This window comes from Meleagris gallopavo, chromosome 1, assembly GCF_905368555.1.
Source record: "Meleagris gallopavo chromosome 1, MGAL_WU_HG_1.1, whole genome shotgun sequence".
NCBI lineage: Eukaryota > Metazoa > Chordata > Aves > Galliformes > Phasianidae > Meleagris > Meleagris gallopavo.
This window is the reverse complement of record NC_139404.1, coordinates 27,200,932-27,224,676: the sequence shown is the minus strand read 5'-3', so window position 1 is coordinate 27,224,676 and position 23,745 is coordinate 27,200,932. Positions and strand designations below refer to the sequence as shown.

Genomic DNA, 23,745 nt, shown 5'->3' with positions numbered 1-23,745 from the left:
TAGTGCATCTTAATCACTTGCTGTTCATGTTTTAAAAAAATCCTTATAAAGACAACTCACTGAGTTTCCCATTGAGATGATTACACTCGTATGCATGTCTTTTCTAAACGTCTGGTAACTTAGCAGCACATCAACTTACAGTGACACGGAAATTAAATGTTTGTTTAAAGAAAAAAAGCCTTCAAAATACATGTTTCCTTAACAAATAATCTCCACTTATTAGTGGAGATAAATCCACTGTATTTCTTCCATTTTCTAACACAGAAAACATTCCTCTAAGTGTTACATAATCCATTTGAAAATTAGTATTGGATATCATAGAATTGTAGATCTCTAGACCAGCCTCCCACCCAAACCAGGTTTAGCTACAAGGTCAGATCAGGCTGTTCAGTGCTTTACTCGATTGGGTCTTGAAAACCTTTAATGATGGAGACCTCATTTACAAACATCTCACCACATGACCCTTATCATGGAGAAAAAGCTATTTCTATTTCATACTCTTATTTCAAGTTATGCCTCCTGCCTTCTCCTCCTACCATGCACCACACTGAAGAGTCTGGTTCCTATCTTCTTATTACCCTTCTCATCAGTACAGGGGCATTGCTGCTAGGTGACCTTAGTGCCTCCTCATCTCTGTGCCGAACAAGTCCTGATGCCTCTTCTTCTCCTTACAGGGCAAGAGCTAAAGTCCCTGGACATCTTGAAGTCCTCCCACTGAACTCACTCCAGGTTATTAATGTATTTGTTGCTCAAAACTGGGCACATAAGTCTATATACACATAATTCGATTATACAATGTTTTTTTTTTTTCCTAAAATCATATTTGTGTGCATGGTAGAATCCTATTCAAAATGCTTTCATGTAAAATCTAGAAAATATTTTTTTTGTAGAAAATAAGGATCCATTCCTGCTTTTTGCATGTCTTTATTCAGCAAATGGAAAGCTGTCAAGAGAAGTAAATAAGTGTTGATAACTATGCTGAATATTTACACAGCAGAGACCTTTACAACTGACCAATGAAGGAAAGAAAGGCTACAATGCTCTCATCTGATGACATGAGCATGGTCCATATAGACCAATGTAATTCAAACACAGTTTTCCCACCTTCTCTCTGTATTTCTGTTCTTCATATATGTAGTTTTCTAAGATAAAGACATAAGGAGCTTGGTTTTCTTTTTTTTCTTACTTCTGTAAAATATTTCAGTACAAGATAGAATGGCACTTCACACAGCTACAGCTAATGCTGGCAATAACTGTCTGAAGATACATTTCCTGCATATGCTGGAGCATACTTCACAATAACCATGGGCTGCATAACTACAGTGATTCACTGAAAGCCAAGAGAAGCGTTACTCCAAGTAGTCTACTGAGCATTTAAAAAACTTCCCCACTGTTTATTACTATAGCATTAAAATCGTCTCTGAACACTACTGAGACTTGTTATGCACAGTGCTCACAGCTATGCCATCTCAAAAGAGATGCTGCTTTCCACATTTTAGAATGCTGTATCTTTAATTAATCCCCCTTCCCCCCTCCCCAACCAAAAAAGAAAAAGAAAAACAACCCAAACCTTTCTCCTCCTTGTAGATGCAGTTGACAGTTGTGTCTTGCTTCAGATTCACACTAACACAGAGTAGCTGAGTACTTATTTTATTACAATTACATATTCAGGTTTTTAGTACCTTTGGTTTAGTCTGAAGAATAACTCTGTAAAAATGAGTGCTATTGATGATGTTTCTTTTGTTATTTCTTAATGTTGCCCAAACCAAATGTCCCCACTTCAGAGATAATAGGATATGTTGTTTCATATTTTTTTCTTATAAGCCAACGCAGCAAATTCTGCACTAACTTGGAACATGTTATTATACTGACTTTTTCTTTTAATAGGAGAGTTACAGAGGTCAGAAAGGGTCCATGTGGAAACTCCCTTCCCTTCAGTGAGCCTTAACAAATGCAACAAACTGAAATATGAAAGACATTGTATTAATACAATCAACCATTTAGCAATCTCTTCTACTGCCTGTACTCTCAAGAAGAAATGATGTTTAAATGTTATGTAGGTCACTTCAAAAGCAATGCCTCCTATTTATTTCCACGAAAACTACAACAGATATCAAGAGCACAACACTACTGACTACTACACAATTCTGAGCTACAAAAGCCTATTTTTTAACCACTTATTAACTATGATTTTTTCAACAGTGATAAACAAGAACCTGCATGCTGTGCTTGTAAAAATCTGCATGGCCAACCAGAATGTGGCTTATCTTTCACATTGCAGTCACCACCTTCACAGAATCACAGAATCACAGAATTGTAGGGGTTGGAAGAGACCTCTAGAGATCATCGAGACCAACCCCCCTGCCAAAGCAGGTTCCCTGCACCAGGTCGCACAGGTAGGCGTCCAGGCGAGACTTGAATATCTCCAGAGAAGGAGACTCCACAACCTCCCTGGGCAGCCTATTCCAGTGCTCCGTCACCCTCACCGTGAAGAAGTTCTTACACCACACATTCATGCGAAACTTCCTATGCTGCAGCTTATGTCCATTTCCCCTCGTCCTGTCTCCACGTACCACTGAAAAGAGACTGGCCTCACCACTATGGCCGCCACACCTCAGATATTTATAAACCTGGATCAGGTCCCCTCTCAGTCGTGTTTCTCAAGGCTAAACAGACCCAGTTCACTTAGCCTTTCTTCATAGGGGAGGTGCTCCAGGCCCTTCACCATCTTTGTGGCCCTCCGCTGGACTCTTTCCAAGAAATCCCTGTCTTTTTTGAACTGGGGAGCCCAGAACTGGACACAGATGAGGCCTTACCAGGGCAGAGTAGAGGGGGAGGATCACCTCCCTCGACCTGCTGGACACGCTCTTCTTAATGCACCCCAGAATGCCGTTGGCCTTTTTGGCCACGAGGGCACACTGCTGGCTCATGGCCAACCTGTCGTCCACCAGGACGCCCAGGTCCCTCTCTGCAGAGCTCCTCTCCAGCAGCTCATCCCCCAGCCTGTATTGGTGCATGCAATTATTCCTCCCTAGGTGTAAGACCCTACACTTGCTTTTGTTGAACCTCATCCGGTTTCTTACTGCCCAGCTCTCCAGCCTGTCCAGGTCTCGCTGAATGGCAGCACAGCCTTCAGGCGTGTCAGCCAATCCTCCCAACTTCGTATCATCAGCAAACTTGCTGAGGGTGGCCACTATCCCCTCATCAAGGTCATTGATGAAGATGTTGAACAAGACCGGACCCAGCACAGACCCCTGGGAGACACCACTGGTTACAGGTCTCCAGCCAGACTCTGCACCACCACCAATGAATCCCTGCGCTCTGCCAGTCAGCCAGTTCTCAACCCACCTCACTGTCCACTCGTCTATCCCACACTTCTTCAACTTTGTTATAAGGATGTAGTGGGAGACAGTATCAAATGCCTTTCTAAAATCAAGGTAGACTACATCTACTGCTCTTCCCCCATCCACCCAGCATGTGACAGCATCATAGAAGGCCACCAGGTTGGTCGAGCACGACCTCCCCTTGGTGAACCCATGCTGACTACTCCTGATAACCTCCTTTTCTCCCAGTTATCTGGAGATGGTATCCAGCATAAGCTGTTCCATCACCTTTCCAGGGACAGAGGTGAGGCTGACAGGCCTATAATTACCTGGGTCTTCCTTCTTGCCCTTTTTGAAGACCGGAGTGACATTGGCTATCCTCCAGTCTTCAGGGACCTCCCCTGTTATCCAAGAACTCTCAAAAATGATGGAGAGCAGTTCGGCAATGACCTCCGCCAGCTCCCTCAGCACACGTGGATGCACGCCTTCGGCACACTCACGTTTCCCCACCGCCTCACTGTGCTCACATCCACTCTTTGGTCTACAGAAACATCCACCAACAGTCAATGAATGTCAATGGGGTCAATTTTTTCCACATGGAAGAATTCAGTGTCACACCTTCACTTCATATGCACTTCCATGTCAGACACTGTTTAGTCAGACTGCCCCTCTGCTGCCATCTGTCACACAGCAACAATATGTAATGGAATATTGGTGGGAAGGTTCAGCTTCTACTGCCACACTATCAACGCCTGTCTCTGCTGTTATAGGCCAACATAATAAAATAGGCGACACTACTTTCAGAGCAGCCCTCAAATGCTATTAATATAGTGTTATAAATTATAGCCATACAATTTATGTGTAATATAAAGATATATAATTAAAATGAATTAAAAGATTTAATACCTAACTGCCCGGAGCAATGAGTATATATCATTATATTGTTACATATTAACAATACATATTAACAGTTTTCAGTGATGCAGAGAAAAATAAAGGCTAAATGACAGACCAGAAGACCAAGTAATTTCATTTCTTCCTTTTCTGCTCTGAAAACAAAAAGGATATATTTGCATGTTGATATCTGAAATCCACCTGTCTATTCTATTCTTCTGGGCAGCCTGGTCTAGTTGTTGACATAGCAGGGGGGTTAAAACTAGATGATCATTGTGGTCCTTTTCAACCCAACCTTTCTTTCTCTTCATGGACCTCAATTAAACATTAGGCAATCTAAATCTAATGTAAAGTAAAATCATCTCTCCATATTGTGGTTCTGAATACACCCAAATTTTAGAAATTCTGCTCAACAAACTTCACCACTGTGCCTAAAGATTTATCGAAACCTTGAAACTCACTATAGACATAGGAAGTATTTTCCCAGTTTTTCAAATTGTTTGTATAGCTTCAAGACATTGTACCAATATTCTCATAATGTGAATTTACAGAAATACAGTACAGTAATGCAACAACTCTGCATAAAGAAATGGAATCAAAATCAATGGAAACTCAATTTAGGATATTTGCAAGGATGCAAACAATGCTGACGAGTCATGACAGAGCAGCATAGCTGGCACCTAAAAAGGGATTTCATTGACTTAAAAAATTCCATTCAAGTCCCCAAAATTCCCTCTCAATAAGTAGTGCAAATAAACTGCATAAACACTATGAGATATGCATTCCATGCATATAGCCACAAAATAAAAACTAAGAGCTAAAGAGCAGGTTGACTATTATGGCATCCTTCAGGTTCATAAATTGCAAAGACAGAACTCTGGACTACAATTAGTCATTCCAAAGGAAAAACGTTCAGAAATTTGTAGCTTACAAAGACAGTGCTGCACAAATGCAGAACAGACTCTATTCTCTTTTCTGTTGAATTTTTTTTAAGCACAGTGTGGATCCCCACACTCACAAATCTATTCTTACAAGCCCAACATGACAATGAATTTGAAGAAGGGAATGGCCATAAACACAGCCTATATGGCAAAGGTATAGATGCAGTTCCTGGTCATTGATTGCCATTAATCTGTTCAGGATAGAGACATTCTCGCAAGAGAACACAGAATCACAGAATTGTAGGGGTTGGAAGGAACCTTAAGAGATTATCAAGTCCAAACCCCTTACTAAAGCAGGTATTCCACAATAGGTCACATTGTAGGCATCTAGACAGGTCTTGAATATCTCCATGAGAGGAGACTCCACAACTTCTCTGGGCACAACCTCTTCCAGTGCTCTGTCACCCTTACCATACATAAATTCTCCAGTATGTTACTATGGAACTTCCTATGTACAAGTCTTAGACTCCATGCCCTAGCGCTACACACCACTGAGAAGATCCTGGCTTCATCCATTTGCCTCCTACCTTCCCCTAGATATTTATAAACATTTATCAGATCTCCTCTCAGTCTTCTTTTCCCCAGGCTGAACAGACCCAGGTTACTCAGCCTTTCTTCATACAGGAGATGCTCCAGGTCCTTTATCATCTTGGAGGCCCTCTGCTGGACTCCTTCTAGGAGATGCATATCTTTTTTGAACTGGGGAGCCCAGAACCAGACACAGTAGTCAAAATGTAGCTTGACCAGCACAGAGCAGGAGGATCAATTCCCTTGACCTGCTGGCCACACTCCTTTTAATGCATCCCAGGATATCACTGGCCTTCTTGGACAAAAGAGCACACTATTGGCTCATGGCCAGCCTGTTGTCCACCAGAACCCTCAGGTCCTTCTCTGCAGAGCTCATCTGCAGCAGGTCATCCCCTCACAAACACAAAACAGACAAAGTTTTAGTTTTCCTGAAGGATATCCTGCTTCCAAGGGCGCACACAGTTTTTTTAGGAACGATATAACTATCAGGTGGGACAGTCTGCATGAAAACATCTGTTTTATTGGACAGTGATTCTTGCATCTCAGTGAAAACAAAGAACAGTCACAGCTGTCTGATGAAATTTAACTAGATCAGAGAAAAAAACAGATTATTATTATTTTTTTTTTCTACTTGAGGAATACTGGAATACACATACTCTCTCAGAAAAAAAAAAAAAAAAAGCAAGCAAAAAAACTGCATGGAGTCGTGAACAGCTCCTTTGAAGCTGAAAGGGTTTCCAATAAGTGAATGTAATAAACAGATTTTGGTTATAAACTAATGCAGCATAGGATCTTCCAGTATAGCCTGGAAGAAATATAATATCCCACATGAACTTGACAATAGAAGTACATAAATTTATATTGTGATCACTGCATTTAATAGCTGCTGATAGGCTTTATTTCTAAGAATTCTTTACTCCTTTTTCAAACCCATTTATATTTTTGTCCTTCATATTCTGTGGCAAATGTTTCTGCAATTTAATGATGCACTTTATAGCAAAATTTAAAAAGTTACTGATACTTATTTTGTACCTACAACACAGTAATATAATAATCTATCTCTGATTGTCATGCTTTGAGAAAAAGCAAGTAAATATCTCCTTATTCATATCTCCAGAACAGTTTTGCAAAATATACCACTAAAATGCAACATTGTTTGCTGAACCATTCAGTACTTAAAACACTGACTCCTAAATAGCCTAACAATGTTTTAGAATTATGCATTTTAGGGGCTCACAGGTCATTTCTAATCCAGCTACAGTGTTATGAAAAAAATAACGACAGGAAAGAAGCAGAATCCAAACTCTTGCAGACGTGGATCCAGATGGAAGCAAAATTAGTTACATAAGTTGCTGAATTGACTTAATTTTAAATTTTATTGGTTCAATCCCAATTTTAATACCATAAACCTTCATTTATTTGTGTTTCTGAAAACATACCATAACTCAGCCATCCATGATAGATTACTATAGATTTTTTAATTTCCACTAGTGCATTTAAGATAAATGAGTTTTAATATGTTTAATTTCAAAATATTCAAAGTGTTTGATAATAACATTTTTTTTAACAAATTACATTATATTGACTTTTAAAATATAGTCTCCCTTGGCAGAATCATAATTTAAATACTCTTCAGGAATCACTGTAATGATTTCCTATTTAAAATTAATTCTCCTGTGAATCCATCTAAAACAAAACAAAACCTGATTTATGGGATCCACACTGTAACATTATCTGTATACAAGCTGACCTATCGCTTCACCTCTCAAAGGCTAAATGGTGATTTTCTTTTCTTTCAGTTCCCTTCAGGAGGAAGTTACAGTAGCTTATTCAAATTAAGTTATGAGTTGTAGGTTTATAAAAATGTACTATGATATTTCAGAGATTTTCATGACACTACTCAATACATTTCAACTGGACTGCCAACTAGACTGGAAATAAGATCAGAGAATTGAAATGGCAGGACTCTTACTCAACAAATATGTACCATTTTTCAATACATCATAACATGCTTCAAAAACTAAGTACTGTGTTACAATAATTTCTGAAAAACACAAAGTGAAAGGTCAGAATGGACCCATCACAATGTCTTACCTAAATTTATTTTCAAAAACTTGAGCATTTTCAAAATGTACTTTTTTTTTTTTCATTTATGTAATGAGTTTAGAAATGAAGAACTGAAAAACAGAACTTTTCTACTGTGAACTTCTAACTTCTGAACACAAATCAAAATACAAGGAGCCTTCCCTACATTATTAATGGTTCTCTCTATGTGGTCTCTCATTACTTTCAGTTATTAAGGAATAGTAAATACTAACTTATTTTAATTAATAGAGTAAGAAAACACAGCTTTCTTGTGACAAATTATCCTTAATCATGTCAAACAGATAAAATAAAAAATTCATTCAGCTATGAAAGCACTACCAAAGACTCACAAACCATATTGTCTATCACCTATCTAGTGGAGCACTAAATGAAAATTCCTTCCAAATCATTATTTGCATAGATTTCTCCACCATGAAAATCTACTCACCACTGAAAGCATGCATTAATTAATTCTGTCATTTGACTTCAATCAAGATTTGCAGAAAAAAAATTTGCTTCATACATTTCACTGACCTTCCAGGGAAAAAGTACAACTGCACAAGTCTGTATATAACCACCATCTCTTTGCAAAACTGCTGTATCCACAAGCAGCCCCATAAGTGCTTGAGCCCCATTATACCCATAGGACGATTTCCACTATTCTGCATCCTGGAAATGAAATAACTACTATGCAGTGAGACTGGATGTTTTCTCAGCAAGAAGAAATTCCAAACAAACAGTGGAGCAAAAGGCCTAACGACACAGGATTTTTTGTGTACAGGCATATGTACGCCACTTCAGATACTAGAAATGCAGAATTTCAAACACTCCTCTAAGTTCATTACATATCAGTTTCTCATTGCTTTTTACCCATGCATAGTGAGAACAATAGAGAAGAGGCCCATTTTAATACCTTCAGGACCATTTTCTGTACACATGCCATGTAACTTTCAGTTTCTGATCTGGAATAATTTAATGTATATAAATATATGGATATAAAATCCTCATTATCAACAACAGTAACTTAGAAGTTTGTAACAAAGACTGTCTTCAGACATATCAAATAGAAGTCAAATTCTTACAATTATGTTTTTTTAGTGTGACTACCCCTAGTCACACACCTGGTTGTGGCATCATTAGAAAAATAACATTTATTTTAGAATAATCTTGACAGTTTTGCTATTTTATTACCTAAGTTTTTGCTTTACCCTGGCACTATGAAGTTTGGCCAGCATTATTTTACTTCCCCCCCACACAGAAGTGAACAACAGTATAACAAGCTATAACAGCCTAATAATATATTCCTTAACTAAAAACAAGCCTCTACAGATGAAGCAAAAGACTGGGACAACTTCCATGTGTTTAAATAGTTACATATATACATATTTGAATTAGTGGTATCAGCATTTCTAAAAATAAATTAACCTGTTTTTCTGAATACAAATGAGGATCATCACTCAGTCTTCTATAATCAAAAGTGACACACTAACACAGTTTTTTAAGTATTCTGCACGCACTCTCACAGCTACTATGCTCCAACATCTTTTTCCACTTGGCCAAGAGCACTCACGTACGTAAACAAATAGTTCAGAGTTTTAAGGCTCTGGAACGTACAGCATAATAAATTTACTACAGTTGGAATTTATGTTATTAAACATATTAACATATTAAACATTATCAAAAATTTCATTGAGTTTCAAAAATTCAGGCAAATATATTAATAATATATTGTTATCTTAAGGACGTAGGTTTCCACAAGACATGACTAAGCAGCTATCATTATTTCTATGTTTTTATCCCTTTCATGGGATAGCTAATTGTAGCTGTAGATCTTCATAGTTTTTGGACATCAGATTCTTTTTCTTAATGTTTGCTACTTCAGTGTTTTTTTTCCACATGAAATGTTAGAATTTTCTTCTCAAATTGAGAAAATTTGAAATTATTCAATAAAATAGAAATCATATGGATTACAAAAAGAAATAATAATAATAAAAAAGACACAGACATATCTCATAATGCTCAAGAGCCCACTGTTGTTGCTGTTAAGCAGGGCTCACTCAGGCCACGCTCAGATCCTTGATTTAAATTCCAGCTTCCAAGTACTTCTTAAGTATTCACTACATCAGAGCAAGAATTATTATCCAAATAAACTGAGTCCCAGTCTGCCATACTGCCTAACAGTTTTCAATGTTATTCATATCTTAATGTGGGAAACTAGTGATTTAGCCTTCAAACTCCATGCCATTTCTCTTCCGTACTTTGGAAAAATAAATCCTTTTAAACAAATGTTTTCATCAAAATGGCACGGTTTCCACAAAAACATTTGATTTACTTCTATTTGTAATTTATATCCAACCAGCCCCAGTAGGATGGTCTATCTGTTAGAGTAAACCAAGACTTGACCTACATTAAAGTCTACTTTTTTTGCTTTTTTTTCTCTTCTGATAGAAAAATTTACTCCAAATCAGTTCCACTGTATTCCCTACTGATTTCCATAGAATGTAGTTAAAGCAGTCATCTATGAGGGTCCTTTGTCTCAAAAATAAAGGAAGTACAAAAGGATTCCCCCAAAACAAACAAAAAGATTAAAAGAACTCAGAAAATGTGCCAACCATAGTATGAAACAGCAGCTCTAATTCTTTAAATGAAAAATCATAGTCTTCTAATCTTATTTTAAAAATGCTGTACAATTACCTGTCCTGATACGTGACATATATTCTAAGAAACAAGCATTATTTGCACCCATAAACATTTCACAAGAGTGAGTATTATCGTGTATCACTTTTCTCATTAAAAAGGAGACAGGTACAACACTGACATCCCTTTTAAAAGGAGACAGGAAGTACTAGAAAGTTCTTGTTGTCTAGGATACTAATTTAAAATCCACTGAAAAGCTGCACTATTCCTATAAAGACTCAAACACTATGGCTTAAAACACTTACTTGATAATGTCTCCTTCAAGAGCAATCACTCGTTTAATGATCTTCTGTTCAGGGTTTCTAGGAGACCTAAGACAGGGGATAAGGTTATACAATCAGTAATGTTCCCATTGTTTTAAGAAAATGAAAAGAAATTCCACAAAGAAATAGACATTATTAAAGTCATTAGGAGATTCCATGTTCTCTTTGATATAGCATCAATCATGATGTTCCACTGAAGTGAAGCTACTACAATCATTCTCATTGCAAGCCATTACTAAAAAGCAGATGCTGAAAAATGACCCGCATACAAATACTATAATAAGTGACATCCATTTTATCATGTAAAGCACAGCTCACACCATTAGAAGTAGAATGTACCACTACCAGTGAAGAAAGTACCTTTGCAAATAGATTCATATGTTAAAACTGGAATTTTCCATCAAAAGCTACCATCACATTGTGTTTAAAAATTCATCTGACTCATTCACCTTGGGCAAAAAAGAATCCCCCACTTTAATATTGATAACTATCACTAATTCAGGTAAACCTTACCTAAGTAACTGTGGATAGTTTAAAAAGACATGTAAACTTTTCTGCAAGGTTCTTAATATAATACCTATAATACCATGCTTTCCTTTCAATTTCTTTTCCTAGAATCATGTTTTATTGAGTGAATTATGACCACACATTACACAGTTTTATGAAAAAGCAAAGTTGAAGTTGCATACTCAATCTGAATAAACTAAGTTCCTGCATGAATATTAAGAGACAAGATTACTAGAAGTGTTATTCTATCTGAGTTTTGATAGGCTAACGCACACCACAATCTTACTTTTCTGCATACTATGATTCTATGCCTCATTTTATTTCATTTTTTACTTTTAACTTCTACTTTTTTACTCTGCAAACTTGGTAGAGTCCTTTTATGATCTTAAAAACCTTTTTATTTGCTGCTTGTATATTGAAAAGGTAGTGAGGAAAAAAACGGTTTTGATTTTCTGCTGATGCCCGAGTTCTTTATTTTAGACTCCAAGTCTGCTAGAAATGCAATTACAAGGGGTTTACATTGCTGGTTTTGTTTCTGAAAACACCAGTCATGCCATCTTCACAACGAACCAGTACATTCAAGCTCACCTCTGGTCAACTGGTAGCACACTAAGATTATGTTTTCTTAAAAAGTAACACTGAAATGAATCTGGCCGAAAAACTCATCAGTAGTGCTGTATGATTACTAGTATTTGCTGTTCACTTGCTCTTACAAAAGTTGAAAAGAAAAATTGCTTCAGGCTAAGTAAAAATTAAAATAAAAATTTAATATATATTCAAGTGTTTAAAGAGTTTCAAAAATTTTATTTTTGTGTCAATACTTTTGAAACTTATTTATATTTCATTGTAATGAAAAAAAATTGAAGAATTACAATTTTAAATTTCAAAAGAGCTGGTATTTTCCCTTCATTGTTTACAAAGCCTGATAACCTTATTTTCATAAAAAGTACTTTGATTCCCTTAGAATTTTTAAACCATTTTAACTGAATTATTAACAAAAAGATTTATTTTTGTCCAAAGTGTTCTATATTCCATTTAAGTCTTGTCTTTCACGTTCCTGATCATGCTGAGAACACATAATTGATTTTTTTTTTTTTTTAACATATCAGTCTTGGGCAGGATTAATCAAATTTTAGATGCATATATGATTAAAACATGTGGAGTATCCACCGCACTTTCTCATACTGTTCCCTAACAGGTTTCAATGTGTACTCTATCGAGCAGTGACCATCTGCCATTCTAAATTAGAAGTCAGCCTAAATAAAAAATATTTTATTATTACAAGCTTTTATACATTTAAAATATTTGCAAAAACTACTTCAGTGTTTATTTATTTCTTTTTTATTCACTTGGACTCATCTTGTAATTTTTTCATGTAAAACTGAACTGATGGAAAAAAGTACATAGTGTATGTGATGAATTGTATATTCCTAAAAACTGAACGAGAACAATTTTTTTCTGTTCTTTCAAACTTATCTTCTGGTTTAACACTTCAATTTCAAAGTTTGTTTACAATTTCCCATGTTAGCATTTCCATTTGATTACTCTATGTATAAATATATTGTAGTTTAAGTACAGATCTCTCCCTTAATTTGCCTTCATTTTGGGGAAAAAAAAATACAACATGATTTTGAATAAGCATCACTTTAAATCTGAGATATGAGTATCTGTTCTAGTAAGTGGTTACCTTTCTGCTAGTACCTATACTACAGAAAGAAAAACTAAGGCCTGTGTCATGAGAACATCATTACTTTGGATTAAAGCCTCTCACGTTGGTCCACTTGTTTGAAAAGGAAATAAGCAATTTAGGATAAAAAGACTAAGAAGTTTACCCGAGTGATGAGGGCAGATGCAAATTACTTATTCATCATTAGCAAGCACTTCAAGATACAACTTCCACACTATACAGTATTCTGGCAAAGGTCTCCTTTTATCTATCCAAATAATACTGATAGGAAAAAAAACAAAAAAACAAAAAAACAACAACTGAGAATAGGAACCACCTCCCACTAACATACACATTTAGTTCAAAAGCTAGGAGATAGATACGCTATAGCAGAAGAGCTGTAAAGAGTTCATTTTCCTTATCAATAATAACAACAAAATGCATTTCAGAGCTGAAGACACTACGTGCCATCATAGAAAGAATATATTGAGAAAATGAAGACTAGTCAGACACAGCTACAGCTAGATTTTAAGGTGAAGCATCCCAAAACCAGTCTAAAATTGAGAATTTACAAGTTTATAAGATGATATAATTTACTGAGTAGGAGTAGAATGTAGTTGCAAATACATAAGAAGTTAAGACCTTGTTCTATATTAGGTAAGTATTAACAATCTTTTCTATTTATTATCTCAGTGCTCCAGTAAAAATGAAATGTAATTTATATTTTTATTTTTAATGATACACTCTTACAAAAAATATACACATATATATACACATACACATAAACATTCATACAAATTTGTACAAGAATGCATTCCACTGTGTTCAGCTTTGCATCGGGGAATTTACATTGTAGAATAGCAGTACTACTGAGCACATTTACCTTGAAAGAAGATGAGAAGAAGGCTGATGACTCTTCTGAAGGATTTCCTGATTGACCAACTGAGTACTTTGTCATGGTATTCCTCCAAAACTTTCCCCCTTCCATTATTTGGATTATTTATTCTAATGGATACTGGTGCTTAGCATAATTTTCCATAACTGCTTCTTAAGCTAATTACAACTTGATCAATAATTAAACTTGCATAGTATTTCCATATTTTTACTTGACCCTTATTTGATTTATTTAACTATATTCTATTCAAAAGCGCACACAATAAATCATGCTAAAGAGCTTAGAACTGAAGTTTCTACAGGCTCTTCTAGAGAGAGAGCTTTTTAGTCTATATTTTGAGATCCCAGTAAGATAAATGAAGAAAAACAGCTGATTTACTTCTACTCTCCAAAGGAATATATTAATATGTATAGCCAAATGCTGTGTGATGTTACCCCTGTCGAAAATGCAGTCTCTATAATCAATTAAAAAAAAGGAATCAGAAAAAGTTCTAAGACAATGTCAGATGCAGACACACCAAAAACATTTTTTGATAGATATTAGCACAATAGTTATCAGTAGAAGAAAAAAGATCAGACTTGAATAACAGTAAAATATAACTAAATAAATGCTACTTCATAAAACAACACCATTTTCCTTGAATGAGCACTCAGAATTTCTGAGTACACGCACCAGAAAAAAAAGATCTTCATTGTGAACTCATCACCATTATCCCAGTCAACCTGTATAGCTTTTGTGCTCGCCTTTTAAAATAATTTAAATTTTGATACCTCTGATTATAGCATTTTATATAGGATATTATAAGATACTTATTAAAAAGTTGAAGTTAAAGATGTCTGAAGCTTGTGTTGTGTTTGTATATACATATCTGTTTAGATGCATCTATATATTACTGTTAGCACACAGCTTTACTTTTTCATGAGATAGAAGGAAGACCTTTAGCAGCAGCTGGAAATTTGCCTTCAGATTATTCATAGTTTATTTTTATGAAATTTCTTCATCATTGACGTGGCTGTAGCTGAAACAATGAACACTTTACTGTCATAGCATGAAAAAAACGAAATAATGGAGGCCATCTTCTTCACAGACATCATCTCTGCTTTGATTTACATTGTTAATGACAGATAATAAGGTTTTAATTCCATAAAACAAGATGATTTGGAAGCTTCTGAGATCTTAATCTAAAGCTATGATCCAAAACCATTCACCCAGCGACCTCTCCATTTCCCAAAATTAATTCCTGTCTGATCTTAAAATTCCAACACAGTTACAGTTAACACTTCTGGGCATTTCCAGAACTGCTGCCGAATGAAAAATGAGTTGTTTATCTCCTCCTTTAGCCTTTTGGGGATCCATAAAATAGCCCGAGGAGTAACTAAAATGCAGTTGAAGCCCAGAATAAATGTTATCAATATACCTACAGAATTGGGAACCTTATAGTACAGTTATAGTGCTTTTATTTTTGAACTATGCTTGGAGGAAGAGGAAAAAGAGAGGTAGTAGATCCTTATTTGCTGGCACTGCTTAATAAGGTAAATGGAGTTTTACTTGGCTGCATCATGCAATAGATAAAAATGTTAACCCTTCAAAAAAAGCTATCTGCCCTTCACCTATGATTAGGAGCACAGTTCCATACAGTTGAAAATATGTAGCAGTATCTATCCTTTCATCCCTCCTAATACTACAGCTAGGACTAAACAGATTTAGTAGATCCATTTACAGAAGTCGAATGCAATTTATGTATTATATGCACTAATTTTCTAAACAAAAAAAAATGTTCACATGTTCATATTTTCCAGTCCATAATTATTATTTTAATTCCGTAATTCTTTATGCAGAGAAACACCACTGTTAATACTTTGATTTAAACTTCTCAGGTTTTTTTTTTTTTCTTTCTGTTAATGTTTTGTTTCCTTCTAGTTCCAGCAGATACTGAATCTCATAATAAATATAATATTTAACCTACAATATAGCAGGTTCTGAGAAAATTTCTATATTGTGGAAAATAGCATATGATATAATAACTGTCATTCTTGTTGCTAAATTCTACTATACAGAACTCTATATAATTCTGTTACATAGAATTGTTGCCAAATTCTACTTTGCAGAATTACAAAGAACTGATGCATTAGATGTTTCCAGTAATCAGGCCCAGTATCTGTATTCAGTTTCAAGCAAGATATTGACAAACTGGATAAAATGAAGGGCTGCCAAAATGATAGTAACAGAAGAGTAATGGCTAAGGGAACAGGCTTTACAGATTAGAGAAAAAGCAAGAGATTTAACTGCTATCTGGTGAGTGATTAGAGAGAAAGGAGTCAGAATTTTCAGAAGGAGGAAAGGAAATAGCATGAATTGCAGCAAGGGAAATTCCAGATGGATATGAGAAAAAAAAAATCACATTACATGCGGTTAAGCAGCATCACAGGCTGTGCAGAGAGACTGAGAAACTCAGGCACACAGAGCTTTACTGGACACGTTTCTGAGGAACCTGACCCATCTTTGGAGCTGGCCTTGCTCTAAGCAGTTGTTAGGACTACACCATTACCAGAGATGCCTTCCAACATTATTTTGCACTCATAACTATTAAGAGCTTTTAGTCCCATTCAAATATAAGAATTATGATGCTGATACTTTAGGAAAAAAAAAAAAAAAAAAGAAAAAAAAAAACCACAACAGAATGCAGGCTCTGCCAAAAGAGAGAAGACTAAGCTCTTAATTAATGTTCAAAGATTTTTATTTTATTATCTGTCTTTGTGGACAGCACCTAATTCCACCATAAAGCATTTGTAGAGAAGATTATGGTATAATCTTAAGCATCCTGAATGACAATGAGCCTAACATAAAGAGAAATTATTCCAGAGTTTAATTATCCTTACTACTAGGAAATTGTATCTGCATTCAAAAATGGAATTTATCCAACTTCAATTTCAATTCCATGACTCCTCCTCCAAGGCAGAAAAACCTTCTATGTTTTTTTTCTTCGTCATGGAGAAAGATTTAGGCACAACAGTTTTCTTAGATTTTTCTAAGATACATCAGCTCCTTAAGCTTCTTAGTGTACACTTAGTTTTCCAATTCCAGCATCACTTTTGTGACCACACTTCTGACATTTCCAATTTCTTTGTGGCACACAAACTTGAGAAGCCAGTATGATTCAGCTGGGCTTACTACTATGCTGAATAATAGACAAAGAAGAGTAACCTGTCATTACTAAGTTGGCTCAATGCAAAATCTCTTTGATTTTTTAAAAATTTTCCACTTATTTCATATGTTTAGGTAAAGGTCTCATTGTTTTCATACTGGGAGCTGATACTGAAAGGATAAAAAAGTGCTATCTAAACCATTCTCTGAGTAATTTCCTTGCTAAAACAGTCTGCCAATACGTTTTGATTATTACTTACAGTTCATATTCTGTAAAACACCTTTCTGGACAATAAACATGTCAATCAGGTCGTGCTATAACAAGAAAGCTGCTCTATTAATTTATTAATTTATTAATTAATTATGTTGTTCACAGGCTTAAGCAATGATTATGAAGACAATTGACAAAAACGGATTTGAATTGGGATTGCAAAGCAATATGATAGGAGTATCACCATTTATAGATTTCTCCCATGTCTACATCTTTGCAGCTGAACTGAACCAATTTATAATGTATACTGTGGCTCACAACTATTCTACAAAAGGAAAGCTTCTAGATCAGGATATTAAGTGGTAGTAAAAACGATTTTTGATGAAAACATACATGCTAACTTATTGCCATTATTAAAATAACTTTTCCACATCATACTGTAATTTTATTGATAAGAGCTACTAGCTTTGCCTGACAAAACTTACTTTTGAATTGACTAGCCTTAGCCATATTTTAGTTTCTGAAGATGAATGAGAATAAGCTTTGTGATCATTTTGCTCAGATAAGTCTTTTCTAAAGCTTTCCTTTTGTTTGTGTTAAATACAGAAAATTAAGTGCCTATCTTAAAATAATTTGCACTTTCTCCTTAATCTTTCCCTTCCATAGAACCATAGAAAAGTTTGGGTTGAAAGGGACCTTTAAGATAATCTAGTTCCAACCCCCCTGATATAGGCAGGGACACCTCCCACTAGACCGGTTTGCTCAAAGCCCCAGCCAGCCTGGCCTTCAATGCTTCCAGGAGGGAGCATCCACAACACTGCAGGGCAACCTGTTCCAGTATCTCAGCACCCTCACAGTAAATAATTTCTTCCTATCACCAAGTCTAAATCTACCCTCTTCCAGTTTAAAGCCATTTCAACTTACCCTGTTGCTATACGCCCTTATAAAAAGTCCCTCCCCAGCTTTCCTTGTAGGCTCCCTTCAGGTACTGGAAAGCTGTTATAAGGTCCTTCCAGAGCCTTCTCTTCTCCAGGTTGAAGAGCCCCAACTCTCTCAGCCTGTCCTTCTAGCAAAGGTGCTCCAGCCTTCTGATCATCTTTATGGCCCTCCTCTGGACCCACTCCAACAGTGCAGTGTCCTTCCTTGTTGGTGACCCAGAACTGGACTCAGTACTCCAGGTGGGTTCTCATGCAAGCAGAGAGTAGAGGGGCAGAATCACCTTCCTTCACCTTCTGGTCACACTTCCCTTGATGCAGTCCAGGATACAGTTGGCTTTCTGGGCTGCAAGTGCATGCTGCCAACTCATACAGAGTCTTTCACCAACTGATACATCGAAATCTTTCTCCTCAGGGCTGCTCTCAAACCATTCTCCAGGGATTGCCCTGACCCAGGTGCAGGACCTTGCACTTGGCTTTATTGAACTTCATGAGGTTGGCACAGGTCCATCTCACAAGCCTGTATTTTCCAAGTGGTATGCCATACTACAAAATCCATGTTTGTGCCACATTAGCCTGGTTTTGACCTCCTATTGATCTTAAACAATATTATTACATTAAAATAACTGGCACAGATTGGATTATTTTTTTTTTTTTTAATATTGAAATATTACATAGAAATCATACATTCTTTTGACAATGGTAACAGATAGCTACACCAATGAAAAATGTTTTTCGATTGCTCTGGATTCCTTCTGATCTACGTATGAAGATACAAACACCAGTCCTACTAAATAGGTTTAGAGAGCCATTTTGAATAGTCATTATTTGTCTTGGTTTTGTGTTTTTTGGTTTTCAGTATTCCACATCATAACATCGTGCAGTGCACTGGGAGTTAAAGTGTTAATGCTCCAATTCCAGGTACCTATCCCTATACATTACAGAAGTCATGGGATCTGGCCCTTCCGGGTAGGGCGGTCTCCTACTGCCTTGCAGTGGGTGCTGGAGGGTGCTTTCCTAGCTGTACCAAGCTTTTCAGGTTTGACTTGGTCTCAGGAACTCTCTCTCACCTATTTTATTTGATTTATTAGTCTCAATTTCAATTAGATTGTATTATATTGTGTTATCTTGCATTCCGATATCACAGTTAGTAAAATAAGTTTTCCTCCATAGATCATTGCTACCGGCTTTTTTTCCTTCCTTGAGCCAAGTTTCCATCTCCCTATCCCTTTTCCCTTTCCCTTCCCATTTTGTGGGGGCCGGAGGGAGGCCCAGGGGCCCCCCTGTCACAGGCATAGATTGATCTAGTTAACTCCATGACACCATTTTTCATCCATAATTTACAAAGTAAGTACTTCAAGACAACAACTGCACCAACTGGTTAAGCATAAGTTCCAGTGATGCTTGATTTCCTTGGCAGCTTCCCTGAAAAATATGCACAATCATATAATTAAAAATACAAGGAAAACTACACTTCTAGTAATATCCCATAATTCTTAATTTAACTCCACATTATATTAGCATTTCTTAGTCAAACTCTTGTTGCAAAGCAAAATTCCTCACTGCCAAAAAGCTATTTTGTTTTCACTGAAAGTAGTGTTTTGCAGTAATTACAGCTTGCAAGCACGTACTGCTGGAAAGACAGCATTTCAGTTTTATTCATTTTTAAAATGCACGAGCACCTAAAACAAAGCATCCCTGAAGCTTCATGGGGAATTTTAAGCACACTGTACACAGAAATAACAATCTGAATATCATAAAGCTTCTGTAAAGGAGTCATATGCATTGTCATATTGCTATGGAACAACAGCTCTGCAGTTCTTGGATATCCACACTTATTTCCCCTAAACCGTTGGTCCCTACTCCACAGAGAGCCCTGGCTCCTCCCTACATTCTGATTTAGTCTTCATTTTTCGAACAGAGTAGGAAAGTACAAAACTGACAGTATCGTAAACAGTTCTTTCTACACCTTGGATCCCGCAATCCAAACAGTGCATCTGAAAAGCTTTCAGAATTACAAGGCAAAGTCAAGATGAAAGAGAGAAGGAAAGAAATCAACTGTGCCTCCATAAGATGATGTTACTTTTTCAAGATTTCAGCAAGTTAGTTGAAGTGAGACAAGAATGCAACTGAACAAACTGAAAACTAATTAAAGTGTTTAATTGGAATAAAAATACTTGGTAGACTGCAAAACTAATGACAAGTCACTCTGAAAACTTCAAAATCCTATAGTAACTTCCAAGTATAGGTACTATTTTGAAGTAAAATCTTATTTATTTGGTTCTCAGCATTCCAGTCTAACCACTCTGAGGTTAAATGACTCAGCCGCTTGTAATGCAGACTGTGTAATCGCAATAGTTATGTGCACTTGACCTTCTTCCTGTTAACAGAGAGACTCAATTAATTACTTGCTGTTTTAACTGGCCATTTCACCTTATCTTCACCTTTTCCAAAGGGTTGAAAAACTCTATACCTTAACCTTTGTCTTTGAAAGCATACATAGAAATATTTATCTAGCAAAGTGGAAGTTAGCGTAGTCTACAAATGAGAATATCTTGCCTTTTATGCTTAAGTCAACAACAGTAAAATCTTCACTGTTTCACTAACCATTATGCTGCAATGTAGGAACCAAATTTCATCATTATTATAGCTACTCAAATATTGTAGTCTTTAATAGAAAGAAAACATTACATAGCTCTTTTGCAACAGACAAAAGAGGGAAAGGCACAATAACCTGCAAAATGTACTCAAATGTTTGAAAATCATTCTCAGGTTTCATGTAGGATACTGGATAGTAACCATTTATTTAGTTTAGATAGGAAACTAACTTGTGATGCTGAAGAATCCTAAGTTTTTGGTCTACCTTTGAAATCACCTAGATACCATAATAACATTGCTTATTATATTTTTCTAAATGCTACTTCAAGCACCTGCAGAGAAAATCTTGATATTTCTGAGAAGCTTGACGCTATGGTCAAGAAACTAAGCCTTCCAGGGGAGTTAAGTCTGTTATTGTCAGGGTACAGAAGGAAATAGACAAAGTGGGATGAATCATCTTCTGAAGGAAAATCCTGATTGTGAAAGGGAGCTAAATTTCAGCTTAGTCTAGCTATCTCAATAGAAAACGACAAAAGATAAATGTCTTTAAAATATTATTTAATCTACCTTATAAGAACCCAAATGAAATGAAAAAAAATAAATAAATAAATAAAAGAAAATAAAAGAAAACACAGGAAAGCAAATAAAATATCAATGATGCAGTAAATGGAAGACCAAAACTAAGATAATGTATACTCTTAAAATGTTTGTAATGTTTTAATAAAATACTTATAACAATTTAATAAAAAAAATCAGATATTATTTGGATTAAGGAATAATTTATCAGGATGATCTGTGTGTTGCTGAATTCCGGGAAGCTAAATGAACTGTATTCTTCTACTTCAATAGTAGATAGAAAAAGAAGCTTTGAATTTTTGCATTCTAAGTTGCCTTGTTTTGGCAAGAAATCAGAAGAAAATGAAACAATTTTAAGAACAGAGACATCAGGTCATTGCAAATCCAAAGGAGAATAAAAATGCCTTAAAATATCTCTACAGAGGCCAATACAAGTCTTGAACTTGGAATTATTTGCAATTATTTCTGTAAAAATGTCGCACATCCTCTAAAAAGTTTTCTGATATCATGAGGGCAGAGAATTTAACAGAAATTACAGTGGAATGAATCACCTTTTGAAGGAGAAGGTTTTAACGCATAACAAAAAAAAAAAAAGAATAGTTAGAAGACATAGACATGGTTACAAACTCCTGCAATGAATTCATACCATCATAACATTTTTTCTTCACAACTTCTGCTTTTAACTTAGATAGTTTTTGATGAAAAATACCCACAATTAACTGCAGGTGTCCACTCTGCAGACAAACTCAGGATGGCTTAACCACAGATTGGCTACTCTGACACAAATCCTTGTAACATAGGAGTTATGGATTTGGCAAAAAAGCAGCAATGAGAAATATGATAGGGAGTATTTTTCCACATTATATTCTTTATCAAAAGCTGATCTACTATGTCAGCAGGTCATCATGCATTGTGCTCCATTAGACTCTAATTGCATTATCCTCTACTTATGTGCTTTCATTAGACAGCAGAAGGGATATATAAGGGACAAAATAACTGAGTATATTGCTTTAAGAGACTTTGATCACCTGAGCAAACATGAAAGAAATCTAAAGAGTTTGTCAAGAGTAAAATGATGCCCTACGTTGGTTTTTGCTGAAATTTTTAGGATCGTCAGCTGCAAAATACTTCCTGTCTTCCATGATGATAAACATATTTATTAAAAAAAATAAAAGGGAAGATGATATAAACCAGAAGTGTCTACAACAAAGAACAGCACAAATGAGTAAAATATTTATCTTACAGATCATTTTCTCATTACAAAAAGCAGTTTACAAGCTTTAGTGTTTCCCCTGCTTTGTGAAGAGTAAATTGCACACAGAGCCTGAGGGCTTGGTCTGCATGCTTGTTTTCCATCTTCCCAGCCATGCTTCTCTTCCTACACTATGGACTGCTCCGGTTATTCCACCCAAAATGTATTCTTCACTCTCAGGCAGCAGCAAAACAAGCCCTCGCCCATCCAGCCTGTCAAACCCAATCCTGTGTGATAGTTTCCTGCAGAAGGTCCTTGTCACTTTTTTCCTCCAAGTAAATGATATGTTGCTCAGAATATTGCTAGAAAAGGGAGAGACTGGCTTGAGAAGAAGGAAACTGAAAAGAATGAATTAAACTTTACATACATTTGTCACGCATTCTGATGATGCATTCCTCACTCTCCTCCATAAGGCTGAAGTTCAAATAAGTCAGCACATTTGTATCTTTATTAATTTTTCAGATTAAATCCATGTTAGAACTAGGTGAACTATGCAGTCTTACTAAATGTCAAAATATTTATGGCAATTTTTACATTTCTTCATCCTATCCATCCACATTTTATTTTTAAAAAGATCTCCTTTCCTAAACATTTCCTAGGAAAAGAAAAAAAAAAAAGAAAGTTTTCACACAGAAAACAGCTGAGGGGTGAGTAAATAGAAAATATATGCTTAGAAGTATTGATGACATAGGCTAGTGTCAACAACTGATATAGAAGAAACCAATTCCTTACTCTTTAGTGAACAGAAATGTTTGCAGTGTTATCAGCATGAAATCCTAGAAGAAATAAATGCAGGAGGATATGCAGTGGCATTAATGAAACTTTTCAAAATTTCTACTGGATCAAGGATTCAATCTTTTAAATATGTGGTTCACATACTATTCTGTGTATTTTGGACAGCACTGACAGATTCTGAAATGTGTTGACATTCACTGTATGTATTGAGCCTTGTTGACACTGAACATCAGTAAGCACAGAAAATAAATTCAGTTAATTCAAACTTTGCATTCTAAACTGAATACTTCGCATTTTCATGAAAAGTGCATATCCAAAGCAGATTTGAAAAAACAAACTGCCATTCAGCTGAGTTTGAGAGAAGCACTATCAATCCCATCCATTTAGAAAGTAAGAACAACAATGCAAAGTACAGGGATTATGAATATACAAACGTCAAGAAAAAAATGTGGAAAATCATACAGATCCTTAAGACACAGATGCCTATTGCTTAAA

General features: G+C 35.9%; 1 protein-coding gene across 3 annotated transcripts in view; it reads right to left on the bottom strand.

The window, feature by feature from the left end:
• Positions 1–23,745, bottom strand: part of IMMP2L (inner mitochondrial membrane peptidase subunit 2) — a 474,009-nt gene that overhangs the window by 139,664 nt on the left and 310,600 nt on the right. For all 3 annotated transcript variants that reach the window (XM_085219468.1, XM_085219448.1, XM_003201996.5), the window contains exon 4: positions 10,714–10,779. In XM_085219468.1, the coding sequence (XP_085075594.1) occupies positions 10,714–10,779 (66 nt within the window). The remainder of the gene's footprint in view (positions 1–10,713; positions 10,780–23,745) is intronic.